The 21,849-nt window shown below is 31.1% G+C and overlaps 1 protein-coding gene across 1 annotated transcript; it reads left to right on the top strand.

The window, feature by feature from the left end:
- The first annotated feature begins 8,845 nt into the window (after window positions 1-8,845).
- LOC105804591 (uncharacterized) lies at window positions 8,846-11,296 on the top strand. The gene is made up of 2 exons (XM_012637263.2): window positions 8,846-9,136; window positions 10,300-11,296. Exons 1-2 carry the CDS (start codon window positions 8,846-8,848, stop codon window positions 10,840-10,842), a joined length of 834 nt encoding a protein of 277 aa, XP_012492717.1. The 3' UTR covers window positions 10,843-11,296.
- Window positions 11,297-21,849: the final 10,553 nt, after the last annotated feature.

Raw genomic sequence — 21,849 nt, 5'->3', positions numbered from 1 at the left:
ATGAAAATGACTTAAAATGAATTTATAGTTTTCAAATAATTGAAGTTCAAAATGGAAATAAATTTATTAGGCATGGAGAATCCATTGAATGTAGAAATATTAAATATATTTTCTCATAGATTCTTTTATGGCAAAGTCGTCATGATTATAACGGAATTAGAATTGGGTTGAGAAAATTATTTAAGATGTTTATTTTGGGAAATAGAAAAACAAGTATCGGGTTGGATCGAATTATAAAGTATTGGGTTAAAAGTCTAAGAAACACTTGTAATTGGACCTGATATGGGTGAGGCCCAAAAGGTCCTCATGTTTAAAATAAGGGATGACAAACCCTAGTTTGTTTAGGTAGGGTTAATAAGGTTTTACCTCTTCTCCCTATAAATAAATGGAACTGATAGGGCTAAAAATAAGACTTTAAGATATTGTTATTCTGCCCAAAAATAGTGAGAGTTTATTCTCTAAGTTTTAATTCTATTTTTCGAAATAACAATTAAGTTGATTTCTATTGAGAGAAGTTTTGCTTTCACACTGAAAGTAAAAAAAAAAAAACTATTTTCGGTTCTGTGTTTGATTCAAATCGTTCAAGCTCACACTCAAAACTGCTTGTGGTACAAGAATAGTGGAAAAGACCATTCAGTTGAAAGTTGGGAATGACAAGGACCCGTCTAGCCAAAACTCAAGTACGATTTCGGTAAAGGATTTATTGCTATAAATATCACAAATCGACTCGGTTTTCAAAATTTTAATTTTTCGCTGTGCAAGAAAATCATTTTCAAACTAGATTTTTTTCCAACAGATAATATGTAGCCCAAGTCACAGATTTTATGATGTGCTCAACATAGATAAATGAAGATACATACAAGTATCCATTTATACGTAGTTTTGGCCTAATCAAGTAAGATCAAGCCACGGACTTGAAAATCTTCATAATATGGTAAGCAATTGAGATTTGAACACTATTAATAGCGTAATGTGGGATGAAATGTAAGATATGAGGTATCACCAAATGTCTATGAATGGATCAGAGAAGAGGATTGGGGTAACTTCCGATAAATGGTCGACTAACTACAAAAGAGACGAGTATGTATAATACCCCAAAAATTACTACAGTAAGAAAGTAAGATAATATCCTTGATATAGTAAAATAAGGAAATAAAGTGATAAAAAGGGTAATATTGAGTTATGTCAACATTGGAAAGTACATTATGACATATTAATTCATGAAAGGATTAAATTGCAAAAGTGAGAAAAGTTTTGTTGCCCAAGAGTAAATACTCAAAATTTGAGGGGTTAAAGTGTAAATACAAAAAATTTGAAGGACCAATAGTGTAAATATTTTAATGGTGGAATAATCTAGAAACTAAGGAAAATGGATGAATTAGGACCAAATTGAAAAGGTGAAGAATTTTTTGGGACTAAATTGGAATTTTACCAAATTAAGTGATGACTCAAGGATGAAATTTCAAAAGATTATAAAGGGTAAAATGGTCAAATAGAGAGAGAGAGAGAATTCTAGAAGGTAATAATGATGTTTGTGATATTTTAATTAATTAATTAGATAAATGTTATTTAATTAATATTTTATTAATATTTTAGTATTATTTTATTATTAAATGATTAATATAAAAGGGAGGAAAGATGATAAAAAAATTATCATCTTTCCATGCAACCAACGTTAGAAGAGAAGAGAAGAAAGAAAGTTTTGCTTTCTTTACAATTTGGTCCATTCACCAAATATTCATTATTTTCACCTAGAAATCAAAAGAAGTTCCATAGCTTCCAAGAGAGAAAATTAATAAGGAGACAATGGGGAGCTAGAATGTCAAGTTAGATTCAAGAAATAGAAGCTGGAGGAGAGAGAAAATCAAGTTAAAGATTGAAATCAATAGCACAAGGTATATTCATCAAGATTTCAATATATTTTTAAGTTTTTTATTGTTGAAAAAGAATGGAAATGATGTTATAGTAGAGTTTTCTTAAATAAAGTCTTATGTTCTTGATATATTAGTGAAGGGAAATAAGTGAAAATGAGGGGAAATATTATAGGGAAAGGGAATTAGGGAGTTCTAAACTTAGTAATCAACATCTTGCACTAAAACAGTTTTGGACAGCAGCACTAGGTTAACTTTGAAAAATCACCATAAATTGTGGAAATCGAATTAGAGGATGAAAAAAATGGAATTAAAGCTTATTAAGTCTAGTTTCTCATAGAAGAAACGGTGTAAGTAATGGAATTGTAAATCATGAGATATAATAAATTTTGTGAGACAAGGTCAGAATGAATTCAGGTTCCCCTGTTCTGACTTTGGAAAATCATCAAAAATTGAATAAAAATAATTACAAGATTAAATTTATATTTTTAAAATCCTGAATGAGTCTATTTTCAACAGAAAGAAACAGAAACATCATCCAAATTCTGTACAAAGATAATTAATTTTTAGTGAAGAAGGGTCAGAACTGTCAAACAGTAAAATAAGGGAAAATTTAAAGAATAAACTGTACTTATTGGCTAAACCAAAAATTCTTAAAATCTTATGGTAAGAAGATATGTGAGTCTAGTTTCATAGGAATTTAGTGAATCTTAATTTAGAGTTTCGTAGCTCAAGATATAAATAATTTAGTGGCTATGACTCAAGTGGACTGACTTTGAATTAATATATAAATAAATGGTGGAATTATAGATAATGTTACATATAAGCATATTATACATTAAGGATGTGGAATGGAGAGGAGGAGGAGGAAAATAATTGATTATTCAACTAGCATGAGTTCTCATTAAAAATGGCCAATTTGCATGTTTTAGGTTCAAGGACTAAATTGAATAAAAGTAATATTTTAAGGGTAAATTGGTAAAAATGTCAAAAAGTGACCAAATTGCATGAAATGAATTGTTTTATTATTTAAATTAATAAATTGAATGAAATATTAATTTATATCAAGATTTGGTGGAAATTCGAGGAAAATAGAAAATTACCAAAATGTCCCTGAATTTTGGTATTTCTGCAATTTAGCCTGGTAAGTTCGTGTAACTTGAATTATATTCTTAGATGATTGAAATATATATATTGGATTGAGAAATTGATTTGAATTGTAAACATGAGAAATTGTGAATTGAATGAAATAGAAATGAAGCTTTGAATTACATGAGTAAATATCGGGTCTCGTAGGCCCTATTTGTTATGAATATAATATTTCGAGGATATGTTGTAAAGAATTATAAAAACACGTTACTAATTTAAAAGTTTTAATTCAGATGAAATTTTGTAACTCGGTTTAATACGTATGCAAATGTATGTCCTCTAGTAATGCCTCGTACCCTATTCCGGTGTCGAATACGGGTAAGGGGTGTTACAATGTGACATCGCCAGATTTGGTCATAACGTTTAGACTGAGTTTGGGGTGTTACAGTATGACATCCACTAGTGGTCAAAGGAGATAAATAGAGTATGAGCTTATTTAGGTAGGCCAAGTGAATAACTGCGAGAGTAATATGATTAAATGGAAAGTAATAAAGGTGAGCAGAGTTAATCGTGATATTTAATGCTAAGAAAACTTGATAAGGAAATTAAGTGGAGTAAGTAGAGGTAGGTATGAGTATAAATATAGTAGTGACTAAGTAAAAGAAATAATACCAAAGAATAACCCTTTCATGAGAGATAATAGGAGACGTAAGAAAAATCTACATAGAAGTAAGTGTATTACGGTGAGAAACTTGTGAAATTTACGTGGGGACTAATATGATGTTCGAGATAACCTTAGTGGTAGTGGTAATATTGAATATGTGGAATTATGGGAGTGGCGTAATGAGCTTGGAAGCCCTATAGTGTCGAATCAAATAATGAGTAGTGGCGCTAAAGTTGATGTCAAACTAAATGCGACCTTAGGGACTATAAGAAAGACTAAATAAGAATAAGAAATTTCTTTCCCAGATTCCCATACCACATGTTCCTGTCTCCATCTACCCAGAAAAATATGGCAAGCCGATTACTGTTATTGCCTTTATTGATACTGGAGCAGCATAATCAATCATGAACACAGAAGTTTTGCCAGCAAATTGGTGGGAACCCTATACCAAATACTTTCAATCAGCAGCAAACAAAGTCTTTGCGACTCACTTAAGAAGCAAGCCTATGAAGATCCAATTTTTCCCTGGATGTTCAATTACTACTACAGTTCTTGGATCAAAACTTCCAGGAAAAAGCGAAGTCTTAGCATCGAGGAAACTAATTGGGAGCCGAAAGGAGCAAACTTTGTATGATACTCACATTTGATTTCCAATAAATTGCGGAGACCAAATTCTTTAAATGATGGGAGAATTGTAATGAATTTATTTTCTTTGGTTTCAAGATCAAATTTATTAAATTAATTTGTCTAAAAATTTAATCGAGACAACAAACACTAAAGCTAAATATATGAAACAAGGGAAGCATTCTCGAGACATTGTTTCACTGTCTCAAGGCACATTGTTTAATTTTAATAATTTAAGTTCGCATCCGAATCTTAACTCCATATTTGGCCTCGTATAACCTTGAAATACTAAAAGTAGGACCATGGAACTTTTATTATGTATGTTCATATGTATAATTAGAAACGTAGGAGATTTATTATGGTTATATCATAAAATCTATTAATTATGGATAAATTTATTCCGAGTTACTTTGGCAAGGAATGTGGCGTCTCGCGTTCGGACTTAACGATTGGGTCGGGTGTGGGGCTATCACAAAGCCACTAATTAAGTACTACTAATAAATTGCTATAAAAATCATTTATTCAACATTATGATAAAATTAAGAAATCAATATATTATTATGGTTTTATTTAAAAAATTTATGTCAATTTAGTAATATAATGAACACTAAGGGGGTATTTGGTTCAAGTAATGTAATATTACCTTTTGTAATAGAATTACAGAAATGTAATATTACAAATGATATATTACATTGCTTTATTTGGTTCATTTGGTTGGAATGTGGTATTCGAGTGTTTGGTTGACGGAATATAAGATTACCTGGAAGGACATTTTAGGACATTTTACTAAATTTTCCTTGTTATAGAATTTTTGGGTAAATTACATAAATGATCATTAAACTATTGACTTCATTCTATTTTGTTCACTCAACTATTAATTTCTTCGATTTAGTCACTAAACTTTTCAAAATCAAATATTTTGGTCACTCTCTTGTTAGATTTTGTTAGATGAGAGACAAAAAGCTAATGTGGACTTTTTTTATAGGTTTAATATCAAATTTAGCTCTCTAATGGCTACAAATTTGTCATTTTAGTTCAAATTCTAAAATAATCAATAAATTTATCTCTCAACATTTAAAAAAAATTTCAATTTAGTTCTAATTCTAAAAATTTCATAAAAATATTTTTTTAAAATCATTTTTAACCCTTTTCTCACCCCTTGAAGCATTATGTTGCTTTTACGAACTGTTTAAGCTAAAAGATTTGTTGGGTTGTCCTATTATTTGGATGATGGTGGATGGAATATTGCTGATAAAGAACAGATGTAGTGTTTTTCTTTCACTTGTTTGGGCTTTTTATACATGTTATTATGTTCTCATATATTTATCTCATAAATTAGAGTCTAAGTTCCTCTAAATTTGCTTTTTAGTTAAATAAAATAAATAGTAAAAAAATTAGTGTTATGAATTGTTTACAAAATAATACAAAATGAATAATAACTTTTTCTTCTGACACAAAATCACCACTTATAATAATTGTTGAAATAATTGTTGAAAAACATGAAACTGACAATTTAGTGTTAGAGGAAGTGCCCACTTCCTTGCCTACCAAATCTATGTGGTGGTAGTTTCCATATTTAGGTGGTGGCAATTTATTAAACCTTATATTTGGGCTATGCTTATTACTTGGTGAATATCGAACCTATTATGGAATATCATGTTGCTAAGGAATACATATATTGGTAATTGGTTTGGAACAAAATTCCTCAAAGGAATCCCTTAAATTATAGACTTTAAATTGGATCGTGGTTCTAATGTTGAGCTACAAAGAGTTCATATTTATCATGTATGTTACTATTATATTTTATTACTATTGATGGAGTTACTGTTTTATTGGGATTGTATTGGATCTTCTATTGTAAGAAAGTCTCTAAATTATGTCTATATATTTGAGAAACTTGCATAGGAAAATGGATTGATTATTAGACACTTAATTTGTTCTTGAGAGAATACTTTTGTAGGAGTGTTGTTTTTAAAGCAAAACCTGTTGGTGTGGTTTTACTTGTCGTGATCACAAGGGGTGTTCACAGTGGTGAGAGTATTGTATCTTCAAAGTGCAAGGGTGAGGGAAACAATCATAGTATGTGTGATTGAGTAGGTTCACTTTGTAATTATTGAAGATGGTGCATATTTCTCACTAAGCTAGGCTCTGTAGATGTAGGGAAACCAAACTACGTAATTATCTTCTTGTGTTTTTTATGTTTTCTATTTTCTCATTTTGTGTTTGAGAAATGTCCACCAACTTAGGCATCAATTTCTTTGTGCTCTTAGCAATGCCTTTTTTGCTAAGAATAATTATTTCAACCCTTTTTCCTTCTTCTCAATTTTGGCATGTGACGACTAAGGTCAAATAAGAATTAAAAAAAACATTTTTTTAAAAAAATTGTTGAATATTTTATATTTAGGTTCAAATTGATAGAATGTGTACATTGGAGGGCAAAATTTGTTATTACACCGATAGAAAACCCACATCAGCTTCTCGTCAATTATCTAATGTCAACTAACAAGAGAGTGGCCAAAATATTTGATTTCGAAAATTTTAGTGACTAAATTGAAAAAATTAATAGTTCAGTGACGAAAATAGAACGAATGCAATAGTTAAATGATCATTTTTGTGGTTTACCCAATAACTCAGAAAAAAAAACCCACAAGAGCTTTCCAACACTCTTTTAATATTTTTTAGTCTTAATTTTCATAAAATTATGGAAAATTAATACAATTATTAACAAGTAAATATATAATGTTGAAACAAATTTATAAATCACAATTATAACAATTCATGAAAAATAATTGCATTACCAACAATAATTATAATTATAATTATAATCATAATTAATATACTTATAAATAAATTATTAGAGTAAATATAATAATTTTAATTTTAAAGTATGAAATATGTTGTTTCACTGTTTAGAGATATTTTTAATTTTAATTAATCTTAAATTTTATTTGAGGAAAAGTCTAAATTAATTATAATAATAATAATAAAACAACGTGCAAATTAGTCCAAAATATAAGATTACTCCCGTAATCTAGGATAACCTAAAGAATGGGCTAGAATGAAATTACACCTTATTATGACATCCTGACACTATTTGAAAATGTAAAATTACGTAATGGCCGAAATGTTTAGAATTCAAATAGGGGGTGTTTGGTTTGTTGCCCATAATGTTACATTTCGAAATGGGATTACAGTGTTTAGATTTCAACATTTTGGTCATTCCGTAATTTCACATTATGACCATCCCATAATATAGAAATTAATCTAATTACGACTTATTCATTAATAATATTAGATTACAGCGTAATCTTAAATTTTGAACCAATTTACCCTTTGTTTTTATTATTTTAATCAATTTTGATTTTCTTAAATAAAATTTAAGGCTAATTTAAAACAAAAAAATAATAGTAAGTCAAGAGATATCATACATTACAATTATAATCATTATATTTTCTTTAATAATTTATTTATTAATATATTAATTATGATTATAACTATCATTATGGTTGGTGTTCAATCACTTTTCATGAATTATTATAATTATGATTTATAAATCATTTCAATACAATATATTTTCTTATTAACATGTAAATTGTAATAAAAAGTAAGAATTGTAAAAATTTATCATAATTTTATGGAAATTGAGACTAAAAAATATTAAAGGAACTAAAGTTATTTAAAACCAAATTCTATAAGAAGATAATTGAGTAAAATATGCTTTTAAGTAATCTCACATTTCACCTATAATTTTACATTCTCGTAATCCTATTACAGAACCTAATCAAACCTTCGACAAACGCATCCATAATGTAATCTTATTTTGGAATGTGCTATTATGAGTCATAATACAAGATTTGGCTAACCCAACGCATCCTAAAACATAATTTTGTCACTTCAAACAAATTATGCTTATATATATATAATCATATATATTATTATATATAGATTGTAGATAAAAATCTCATAGGCAATAATAATTAATGTTAAATTCTATTTTTAGTACTTATATTATGTATAAATTGTAGATTTAGTCACAATACTTTAATTTCTTCATTTTTAGTACATATATTTTTAAAATTTAAAATTTTAGTCCCGATCAAATAGTAACTATTAAATTCATTAAGTATCGCTATTTCTAAAATATTATGTGACAAACATATTATCACATGTGTAATGTTATATCAACTTCTTATTTTTACATATTACCCACAAAAAGGCCAACTAAGGATTTAATGATTATTGTTTGCATTAATACTAAAATTTGAAAATTCCAAAGTATAGGAATTAAGAATGATCTAGTTGGAGAACATGGACTAAATATAAACTTTACACGAGTAATAGTATAAGACTAATATTAGAACTTAACCAAATAGGTTTAACTACTACATTGAGACTAAGATTGAAACTTTAAAATTTGTAAAGTACGTTAACTAAAATTAACCAATTTAAAAATATATATATATAGGATTAAAATTGATCAAATTAAGGTACATGGATTAAATCTACAATATACACATTGTACAGGGACTAATATCAGAATTTGACCAATAATTAATAACCTATAAAAATAAATAAATAAATGAATTTATCCAAACCGATGGGAACTCAGCTTCGCCTCTTCCTTGAGCTTCCAACTCCACCTCTCACTTCATCACCTCCTCTCAGACTCAACAAATCCTTAGTAATTACTAACAACATCCTACGCTGCAATTCCACTTGCTTTCACCGCAGAAATGGACGGTTCAGACTCGATCCTCCAAATCCCGACGATGATGACGATGAGTTCGAGTTCACCAGCGCCGCGAAGCAGAGGAACTGGTGGTCTGGTTATGATGATTACGATGATGTCTGGGAATTCGACGAGGATAATGAGTTCTGGGTTTTCAAGGTAATCAAAAGGTATTTATTTTTTCTAATCAAGCTTTTCTGGGTTGCTTATAAAATTGTTTGAATTTTGGTTGAAGATTAACATTACTACTAGTAAAAATAAATTTATCGCGTCAATATTTTGTTGTTGGGGGAATGATTTGAATTTCGGAAACATTTGATTTAGAGAGAAATGAGGGTTTAGCTTTGAGGAAAGCATGATTCTTGGTTAGAAGATGGTGCAGTTGCTTTGCCATACATTCAATTTGATGCATCTGATGATTCTACAATAATTAGAAGTTATCTTACAATGGGGCTGCCAGGATAGGGTTTTTCTCAGTTGCTAAGGATTTTTCTTTTGAGGATATGAGGATATTCTTGCATTGTGTATCAGTGTTTATTTATGTGGCATATGGTAAGAGTATCATGGTGGTAAGGTATTGTTATCTTTGGGTACTGTTGTGCTGAAGAGCGATGCACTTGCAAGGTTTTGTCCCTGGCTCTAAGGAGAGCTTATGACACCTCTTGAAGTCGTTGAAGAATGAGATTATATTCTTTGAAAAGTGAGCACATGGCATGATTCGAACCCATGACCTCTAGCACATAGAGGATTCATGGGCATGGAACCCATTCTTCAACTACTTCAACATGCATTTAGGCTCTCTTTAGAGCTTGAGGACAACGCCTTGAGGGCAGCACGATTCTCTGACCGCATACATGCAATGGATGTAGGTGATATGAAGAAAAAGCTTACTGTCTTTTAAATGGTGTTTTCTGTGAGTTTATGCGACACAAAGTCCTTTCTTTGCATCATTGCTAGTATCATATTACAAACAGTGGTCATCTAGAAGTGAATTTTAGGGCTGTTTATTATAATCAGTTAAGCTATAAGCATAAAAAAGAATCTCTGCTGTTTTTGTTCCTTAGGGAAAAAAATGTATTTGAGGCACATTTACAAAGAACAATGGAAACTATAATGAGAAATCCCTTAATTTCTAATGTATTTGAAGTAGTTAAAATCTTGAAATTAGTTGTAACAGGCATATTATTGAATTCATTGTAAAGTAGCTTGTTCTGTTTGTTTACATATCACATTTTCTTCATGATATGATATGATGTGGATTTCGGGTTTACTTCTTTCAGATGACTATATTAAGATACTTACCTTAAGATTGTTACCTACAGATATTTAGAGCTTTTGGCTGGATGCTACCAGCCATTGCCATATCGTTGTTGCTTGGAACTGGCCCAAATGCTTTTATCATGGCGTTAGCAGTACCACTAGGGCAGTCAGCACTTTCACTTGTGTTCGATAAAGTTTCTGGAAGGACAAGTGAGAGTTGGAAATCTGCACCCAGACGCAAGACCAAGAAGAAACAATTTACAAGAGCTGCTGCTAATAACACAAGAACGAACAAGGGAAAACAAGAACCGAATAAGACTGGTGGAGAGAAGGAAAGTTACAGCTCATGGTTGAATACGGATGGTGGTTTACAAGGAAAGGGTGGTCAGAGAGTCCCAAAGTATGGCGGATGGGATCAACTGGATGATCAAGTAGAGACCCAAAAAAGGGCAACAAGTCGGAAGGGAAATGGAGCACCGAAGCAACGAAAGGAGGATAAATTTAGCAGGGTAGGGAGAGACAGAGTCAGAGACACACCGTTGCTGCTGAGGTTGTTGATTGCCGTTTTTCCATTCTTGGGATCTTGGACTAGGTTCCTGTTTTGATTTTTCTACTACCAGAAAATGCATGGTCGTCATTGACAGAAAGAAAAATGAACTTATACTGCTGCTGCTTAGGCACTGTCCATACTGGACATGAGAAGAAGCCAGTGCAATGTGACGCTACCAACCAAGTGCCAGTTTGGTGCTGAAAGTAAGTTGGGAAAGAAAAAGGCAAATTAGCCGTAAGCTTGTTTATACCTTATAAACTGCATGTGCATACCAATTGGATAAATTGAGTTGGGATAGGAGGTATTGGGATGTTATCGTAGGTGATGTTGTATCAGTGAATGGATTGTGTGATCTTTGCCTAACCCTATACCACTGCCATTTTTATTTTTATTTGGTAAGTCCTTGGTCACCTGTACGTATGTGATGAAATCTGATGTAAAATTATTAAACAATTGAAATTTATATACACCTGCATTAATGTACATAAACATCGAGGAACTTTGTTCAATGTACGCCAATATTCAGTGGACTAACATCAAAAGCGAGAGCTACAGACATCATAATATGGATTAAAAAATTGTTAATTACAACTTCAAAAGCTAGTAATTCTTTTTAAAAATCACGCAATGTTTAATCTTTCGAAGGTTTATCTTCTTTTAACTTATAAATTGATATTCAATTTTGATATTTAATTTATTTATTACGATTGACATCTAAATTATTTTTTTCCCTAAATTAAAACCTCTAATATCACTTTTGGTTCAATATAACGAGCCATTCATTCATGCCTAATTTAACAGCCCACCACTATACATATGTTTGGTTTATTGTGATTACTGCAACGCGGAATGTTACTCCTTACCTATACTTCTAAATTGTAATTCGGTGCACGAAGCAATTGAAAAAACAAAACCTGCCATTGTTAGACTGTCAAGACACCTATAAAAATAAAAAATTTGCAAAATATAAATTAGTAGATAGTAGTAAGTAGGAATCTACAGAAATCATTGATAATTTTATTTTTTTAATAGAAAAGAAGAGGGTCTAAAATTAAAATTTTAAAAATAAAATTAAAAAAAAAGAGTAAAAAGAGATTATAAAATAAAATAAAAGAAACGAAAAGAAACTTTAGCTAAAGTTAAAATCATTGTTTGTTTCATGAATTTGATCATCGACGCAAGGATTTCTTTGATACCTTTAATAAATTAGTTCTAGTTGTTGATTCAATGCATAGCAACCAATCTCTCCTTACATGTTCGGTAATCAAGATCCTAAACTTAGACGAAAATGCTAAACTTAGGGCACCAAATCCAACAAAATTATAGTAAAATATTCATATGCATAAATAATTAAATGCCAAACATATGCATTTATGATTAGACAAACAAAACTGAGTCTTAATCAAGCTTACAAAAGCCTTTTTATTGACCTGAGCACGAAATATGACCAGATTGCAAAGTTTCAAAGTTTCAGGTCTGACATCGTGATGTCATCTCCTCCATGTTGTGATGTCTCAAAATAGTTGGGCACGTCGTGACCTCAAGGCATTTTCTAACCAATACTCGATTCTCTTAGAATTGTCATCTTTCTTGCCTCTGAATTCCTCCGCCTCGCATTTGTGGAGTTTATCAATTGGAGGATAATTAGCAGTTAATAGATTATGACCTTGAGGACAATGAGGTACCACATGAGGCACAATCAGGAGAGGAGGGTGCATTTAAGGTTGTGGAGTTGAAGAGGTAGCTCTCGTGTGTTGAGTGAACCACTAGTTCATCATTTGGAAGAAGACGTCTCTTGCCTCATTCCATAGCCCTTGCGGAACGGACAAACTATGAGCAACTCCCTATTCGAAAGTAGGAATGTTGCTTTCAACTTTATTAGACACGATTTGTAACGCCCTTAACCCGATCTGATTCACCGAACCAAATCTCGAGTATTACAACACAAATACAGACTTATATTTAGATACTCATACCTGAGTTTCATAAATTATTACAACTTAATTTAAAATAATCTCTCAACCAAAATTTGAATTGAATAGACATTGGACAATTATCATTATCGTACAAGAATTTCTATTACAAAGACTTCTAGGTGAACCTCAAAACTTAATTTCATTATCTTAAAGTGTAAATCTTAAGTAATGCTATCGACTACATTTATGTTACAAAATCGCTCTGTATGTATAATAGGCCACCTTGCCATTACTTTGGCGATGCCTTGGCATTGTCCCTCCTAACATAGACCCAAACCAACTTACCTATAACATAAAGCACAGAGGTAAGTTCATGAGAACTTAGTGAGATAAACACCCATTTACTTGAATCATTCTTGTATTTCGCATCTGGTAATTCAATTAGCCATCCCGTTGTTCTTTGTTTCTCTACTTGTCTCTAACGAATACCTTCTCAGAATGTCATTCTTCGTATCATAGATGTCACCCTTTACTTTGAAATCATGCCTTACTTTTCGCATCTTTAATTCAATACTCATATTCTTCGCTCTGCACTTTCGTGATTCCTTAGCCATACCCATTCTAAAGGTCCATACAAACAAAATATTGTTATTCTTACATATATGCTCTAAGCCATCATTTCTTCGCAATCTATAAATAATTTCGTACATAGATGGAGGATACATTCTTTAATTATATGATTTAATTCTTTCTAGAGAATACCCTTTTTCTTACAATAATTATAGACATATAACCTTCTTTAATTTCCTAGACATAGCCATTACCCAGATTTATTCTTCAAGTTTAATTAACTCATACTTTGAATTCGCCACATGCTCTAGCGCATTCCAGTTTTTCTGTTCTTATCTTAATACCATGCAGGATCTGCCCCAACAACTCATGTGGAGCTCACCATAATGAAAACTCATTAGATTATCTTATTAAAAGTGTAACATGATATGCCACAAGAGCTTTTCCTTTAGAGTTCGTTATACCTATCATTCCTTCAGAGTTCGCCATTCATACTATCCTTTTAATGTTTGCCACACATACTATCTCTTCAAAATTTGTCAGGAATACCATTTTTTTAAGGTCTGCCGCAAAGGCGTTTCCTTCAGATGGTTGCCAAAAGGGCCATTATTTTGTGTGCACCACGAAGGCGTTCCTTTCATCATTTGCCATATGGGTTTTCCTTTCCTTAGATCACCACAAAGGCTTCTATTTCATAGATTTCTATAAAGGCTTTCATTTTCTAGATTGTCATAAAGGTTTCATTTTCTGGCGTATTGACGATAGGGATTCGTCTATACTCACATTTCATGAGGTTTTCCCTTCATCGTCTTGGGCCACGCAGAGAACCTCATTAGGTAATAACCTTTCTTTAGTTCATTTCATATGATGCCATAGCCCACCATCTATGGACTTACACAGTATGGTCTTTCCATATGATGCCATAGCCCAGCTATGGTCTTACACGATATGGTGTCATGGCCACGACCATGGGCTTTTCCTTTTAGATAACGTGTTTAAAGTCCCAATGGACCCCTTTTAACTACTCTGTAAGGAACAGACATAGACTCACCTAGTAGACCTTTCATTAACGCACAATTTATTTCATAATATCTCATACATTCAAGTCATGCCCATACATTTATGCTTCCACTTCAGATAATTTATCACATACTCTATACTAGTCAAATTTGTACCACTACACATGCAACTCTAATCTAACGTTCATATGTCAACATATTCATCATATCATCCTTTTTAGTTTTAGATTACAGGTCATACTAATTTTCATAGAAGTATCTAGAATGAACAACATACAACATACAATATTCGGCTTAGGGACTCACCTGACACCCACCAACAGTAGTTTGATCTCTATATCCCAAACATCCAATACGAAAACCCAGCAATCATTACTTTAAAGATATAGGAACACTGTTAAAACTTATTCATATAACTTTTGTCATCATTTGAAACCCGAATAACCTCCACGCAACACATTATTTCCTCATATTACTATTTACGCACATAAAATAAACTTACTCTTTCAAAAGTCAACATGCAAGTCCATAATACTTATATAGGATATGAAACAACCTTTTACATGAACTCTGATCCTTAGTTTCAACTTAGCAAGAAAGATCTTCTATTAGCTTCAAAGCAAGTTAGTAATGGTGTTTGCAATTAGAAGGAAAAAGATAACTCCCCCTTTTCTTATAAAGCTCACATCAATAAATATATAAAACCCATATTCTCATAGTGGGACTTGACACGTGTAACTAACTTTCAAAACTGCCCTAATAGTGGCTTACAACTGTAGAGAAACATATACAAGGATCCAAAATCTTTATGTATCCTTTAGTTATCCCATCGTTCAATCCTAACCATCTCGTTAGAATGTAGCTTGCATAGTAACTAGACCAACTTGGCGTACCTTACCTTTGGCAATACCCTCATTACCCAAGAATCCTTAATACACATACCAATCCCTTCTTCTATACATATTCGCACATTCCAATAACAATCCTTACCTTATACTCTATCATTAACTATACGCTCGAGTTATCCATCAAAAACATCGATTGGGCGAATGGGATCCCGCCACACAGATTATTCTCGTTTACTCGTCATCTCAAGACTCGCCAAAACTGGGTGTTACATGGCTCGATTTGATTCAGTTGACACGGTTTATCTATATAAGAAAACAAAGTCAATTTGGATCAGAAGGTATTACACTATCACAAGTTATTGTAGCATGTATTTTTAAACTCAATACGCGTTACATTTCAGTCATAGAATTGACTAAATTATAGCTATGATACCACTAAATGTAACACATCTCACCCAACCCAATCGACGAGTTCGAACTACAGCATGCTACATTTGTTGTCGAAGAAACTACAATCAAATTATAGTAAAATACTCACATGCATAAATAATTAAATGCAAAATAGATTCATTTATGATTAAAAAAATTGAGTCTTAATCGAGCTTATGAAAGCCCTTTTTGTTGACCCGAGCATGAAATAGGACCAAATTGTAAAGTTTCAAAATTTTAGGTCCAATGCCGTGACATCATCTCCTCCACGTCGTGACATCTCAAAACAGTTTGTCACATCCTGACCTTAGGCCACTTGATGCCTTGACGTGACTCACTATCTGTTGACGTTGCGACGAGGAAGATTTCTCATTAGGACGTGGACTCTTTTTTTGTTAAAAATGAACCATTTGGCACCTATTTCATGCTTTCCAAATAAACTCATCAATTTTCACACAAATTACTAACTTTACCTGAACCAAAACACTTCAAGTGCATATCAATTAACTCTAAATAACCACATTTAACTTCTTACAATTTTTATCACCTAGTCAACCATTAAACATATCATTCCATTGCCATGAAATACATATAATTCAAAGTATCCAAATACCAAGCATTTACCTATACCAAACTATCTTGATTCATGTCATTTCAAGTCTTATACATTTTTCAAATATGTCAACCACAATATGTCATTTCAACTAAGTATCAACCATTGTCAAATCATGCATTTCAAACCATATATCAAAACCACGTCTAAAACATATATACCAAGTTCATTACCATATTCATATCATAAAGACTTATATACATCAAAACACTTATATACATGCCACAACCCTAGGATTCAAAACAATTAAATATCTATCGATTCAACGAAAGGATAGTGTGATCTTCGAGTTGATCTAGCTTGACGTATTCTACAAGGTAATGATCTACAATGAAAACGGAAAACAAATAGGGTAAGCATATACGATGCTTAGTAAGTTCATATGCATTAAACAGAACTTACCTTATCTTAATATCAAATACAATAAGTTTTTAAGCTTGGCATAGTTGGTTAGACATGGCAAACCACATATCAACAAGGTGAGTCTTAACTTGTAAATAAAACATATAATGCCACAATCACATACAATGCCGATTCATGTCATTTTGTTTAACTAGATCAAAAGATATTCGATCATGGAATGAAACAATTGCACACATGCTAATGTCATTTCTTCAATACCTTGTTCAAGTTCAAATTCAAATTTTCATAAGTGAATATCAAGATCATTGTCTAATTTCAATTTCTAAATTCATGTATTCTGTTTTGCCTAAAGAACCCTAGTAAAGGGGCTCAAATACGCAGGTATCTCAGTTACTCCAATTGCTCATCTGAGCTAAGTATACTCGTGTTAAGGTTATGTAACAGCCTGATTTTGGGTCTAGTCGGAACAGTGGTTTCGGGACCACAAATCCGACGAGGAAAAAAAATGTAATGGCCTAAATTTTCAAAGGTGTCGGAATGGTGATTCGAGATCACTAAATTCGACAAATGAGTAGAAAATATTATTAATTTAGTGAGTATAACTTAAATGTGAAGTTAGGACAAATTTTGAAATGGTGAATAGTGCACTAGAAATAAATATTAAAATAATTAGAATCGAAAACGAGGTATTGAGACCTCAGAGATTTTAAACCGAGCCATAAATATTTTTATAAATATTTATGGAGTGTTAAAAGTTAGTATTAAAGTTTCGTCAAGAAATTTTAAAGTTCCGATAATTAATTGAACAAAAAGGACTAAATTGTAACAAATGCAAAATTATAGTAAATAATTAAATAGCTTAAATGATAAAAGGAAGAGGGCTTAAAGGAAAATAGACCCAAGGTCTATTTGGGCTGGACGGCAAAGGCGAAAATCGGAGAATTAAGGGCAAAATTGGTATATTGCAAAATTTACTTAATAAAGTTAGGACCAAAGTGGAATTATCTAGATTTCTCTTCATTTTTTCTGCATTCTCATCAGCTAAAACACCATGGAAGGATTTCTTCAAGCTGGTTCTTCATATATTTACTGCAAGTAAGTTCAATTCTTGATCATTTCTTGAAATTTTGTATTTTTATGACTTTTACAACCGCCCACTTGTTGAATTCATTAGTTTTGATTTTATGAAAGAAGTTGAAAGTTGATATGAATATGTGCTGGAAGTATATGATGATTTAGCATGAAATTAGAGCTTTAAATTGTTCATATGCTGATTTTATTGAAAGAATTGAATAGAAAGTGAATGTTTGGGACCTAATAGTAAAAGAGTTTGAAGTTAGAGCTATATGTGGAAATTCTGAATTTCAATAGTTGTGAAATAACTTATAATGTCTAGGTAAAGTATTAATTGAGAGAATTAGATCAATTGAGGGGTTAATTGAGAAAGGACTGAATTGTATAAACTGTGAAATTTGGGGCAAAATAGAAATCAACATTTTGCACTAAAACAGTTTTGGACAGCAGCAGTAGTCTAACTTTGAAAAATCACCAAAAATTTTAGAGATTGAATTAGAGGATGAATAAAATATGAAATTAAATCTTATTGAGTCTAGTTTCTTATAAAAGTAACGGTGTAAGCAATGGAATTGTAAATCATGAGATATAATGGATTTTGTGAGACAAGGTCAGAATGAATTCGGGTTCCCCTGTTCTGACTTTGGAAAATCATTAAAAATTGTACAAAAATGATTATGAGTTATAATTTATATGGTTATAATACTTAATGAGTATATTTTCAGAAGAAATAAATGGAAACATTATCCAAATTCTGTACAGTGAGACAATTAATTTTTAGTGAAGAGTGGTCGGAACTGTCAGACAGCAAAATAGGGGAAACTTTAAAGAATAAACTGTACTATTTTGCTAAAACCAAAAATTCTGAAAATTTTATGGTAAGAAGATATGTGAATCTAGTTTCGGGAAAAATTTACAGATCTTAATTTGGAGCTCTGTAGCTCCAGATAAGAATAATTTAGTGACTCTGACTCGGATAAACAGTTTTGAATATACATGTGAGTGAATAGTGAAATTATAGTTGATGTTGTTTAAGTGTATTATACACATTAAGGATGTGGAATGGAGAGGAGGAGGAGGAAAATTGGGAAATGTATGAATGATTTGTGTATAATTGGTCATATGCTTGATTATAATTGATAAACGATAAAATAGAAATGATGCTTATATTTGTGCATTATTGGATATGGTTTAAGCTCATGTGTGAAAATAAAGTTTCATAGTACGTGTGAATAGTACATTTGGTATATGATTGGGCATGAAGTAATGTCATGAATGGTTTATGAATTAACATCTGTTGGTAAATGTGGCACATTAATAAATGTTGTGCTCATCAATGCTTATAATGCTTATGTTATATGTGTATTTGGCTAACATATTTGGTCTACATGCTTAGGCTTTGGCCAAGTAGTGGCTGAATTATGTCACGTTAAATTTATAAGTTATGCATTGAAATGTGATTATTGAATAGAAATTGAAATGGTTTGAATTGAATTATTGAATTAAACCGGAATATTGAAATTGGTGATTGATATGGATTTTATTGGAATTGAAACTGAGAAAGTGGAAATTGATATGTGAGACCGACATCGAATCAATTACTAATCTTGAATATTGTTATGTATCTTGCATTGAACTGTGAAAATACTAAAATAATGAATTATCGCAATCTGTGAAACCGATTGAAATAAGAAATTATAATTGATCTTGAACTAAGATGGAAATTTATCTTGGAAAGTGAATTAAATACCCTATTAACTAGTCGGGCTAGTCGGATATAGTTGGCATGCCATAGGATATGGAAGAGTACGGGTATTTGCCGGCCATCGATTAGGCACTTATGTGCCGACTCATCGTTATCATTATCGATTCGGCACTTTATGTGTCGAATCTTTATCTTATCATTATCGACTTCGGCACTTTGTGTGTCGAATATTATTATTATATCTTGTTATCGATTCGGCACTTTGTGTATCGAATCATCGTTACTGATATCTTTATGATTTAGCACTTTGTGTGTTGAATATCTTTATCGCTAATTCATCGATTCTTGTATCTTGGTGTGTTTGGTTGGAATCAGTGTATCCGTCGAGTCCGAGTCAACTTAATAGGGCAAATGAAATAAAGTTCTTGATAAAACTAAATCGAATGACAAGACATATGTGAAAAGTGAAATTTGAAATAAAGAAATAAGAATGATAGTTATATATAATTAGTTGATAATATTAAAAGATTGAATTGTTTATTAGTAGTGATAATTGTAATGAAAAGTATGTGTGTGATTTAATGTCGATAATGATAAATTTTATGAAATAGATTTTGATAATATAAAATGATGTAAAATGAGAAGTGAAAATGAAACAATTTGAAATAGTGAAATAATATTTGAATTTAATTGAATACAAGTTATTGAAAAATATTTATGGATTTAGTGTATGAAGTGAGTATTTAAAGACTCTAATCGTAAATTGATTATAAAAAAACTAATTGACAATAGAAATTAATGATGGATAAATTATTAAAATGGAATGGGAAATTGAAATGAATGTGAAATAATTACTAAAAACTAATGTTGTAAGGTTTAGATATGAAATAGAATAAGTTATTGAATTGAGAATTTCATAAACATGTTAATGGATGGTATAGTCAATAAACATTGAATTAAATGGTAATTACGTATTAGTGTTAAACTTAGTGGCACTGAATTGTACGTGAATTAAATGGAAAATTGCTAGTGATATGATTTAAATTGTGAGCATGAGAAACTGCAAATTGAATGAAATGGAAATGAAACATTGACTTGCATGAGTATGTATCGGGTCTCATAGGTCATATTTATTAAGATTATAATATTTTGAGGATATATTATAAAAGCATGTTAATAATTTTGAAGTTTTTAATTTAGATGAAATTTTATAATTCGGTTAAATACATTTACAAGTGTATGTGTTCTGGCAATGCCTCGTACCCTATTCCGGTGTTGGATACGGGTAAGGGGTGTTACAGGTTATCAGTCTAGGCTAAACATTTATAACGACACGACTGATTTCTTGTCCAAGCTGAATATATACATGTTAGGTTACTTGTCACTAAACCTTTAAAACAACATCAGGTTACCAATCTAAGCTAAACCTATGTCACATGCATCTTTGAGTCCACAAGAAATTTTAGATCTAGTTAACATATGTAGCCAATCCCGTAAAGTGTGTACAAAACCATATTGACATGTCAATCGTAATCTAACCTTTATTAACTTCAAACGAGCATCTATTACACAATTGAACACATTTTTACAATTTAGTCCAAATCTCAACTTTCATACCAAATTACCACAAACTAATTCACAATCAATTATACATATGCAAATCAAACACTTTATTATTAAATGCAGAAATACCATATGGACTTACCTGGTCAAAACAACAAGCATATTGAATCCTCAAGGACTATTCAACAATTTTGATTTTTCCCTGATTATCCCCGGTTAGATTAAATTCTTGATCTAAAAAATTATTGTAGACAGTTCATCAATATCAAACATTTTTATATCAATCCATGCTATGCATGAACCTATTTAATTCTAATTTTTTATTGCCCCAAGTTTTACATTTTATCCAATTTAGTCATTGAAACTAAAAGAACAATTTCTTCCAAATTTGAGTTTCAGTTTCAAAACCAATCTCAATCACATCCCTTAGGGACCCTCTACTATCTATTATTATAAAAATTTCACATCAATTTCACAATTTATTCACTTTGGTCCTTTTGAAAAAAAACTAATAATTAAACTTTACAATCTAGTCTTTTTTCACATCTGACCTTAAAATCTATCAATTTAACACCAATTTCTTCAAGAAATAAATAATGGAAACTTTCAAAAACTTTAATAATTTTACCAATTGGTACATGAGCTAGCTAAATCAAGCTCCCATGACCTCAAAAACATAAAAATTACAAGAAAATGACTTAATTGAACTTACAAACAGATTATCGAAAGTTTGAGCTTCAAAAATGGCTTCCCCTTATATTTTTCAATGTTTGGCCAGTTGAAGTGGCGAGAAAGATGATACTATGTTTAAAACTTAGTTAACCTTAATTAATTAATTAAAACTTATTTAATTAGTCCTCAATCATAATTAAATCTTATTTAATTAATCCTTAATTACAATTAACCAAACTTAGTGGAAAAAAATAATCCTCCACTGATTGGTAAAATAAAATGCTTTATTT

Source organism: Gossypium raimondii, chromosome 11 (genome assembly GCF_025698545.1).
Source record: "Gossypium raimondii isolate GPD5lz chromosome 11, ASM2569854v1, whole genome shotgun sequence".
NCBI lineage: Eukaryota > Viridiplantae > Streptophyta > Magnoliopsida > Malvales > Malvaceae > Gossypium > Gossypium raimondii.
Note: the sequence above shows the minus strand (reverse complement) of the source record. Positions and strands in the feature narration are given on the sequence as shown.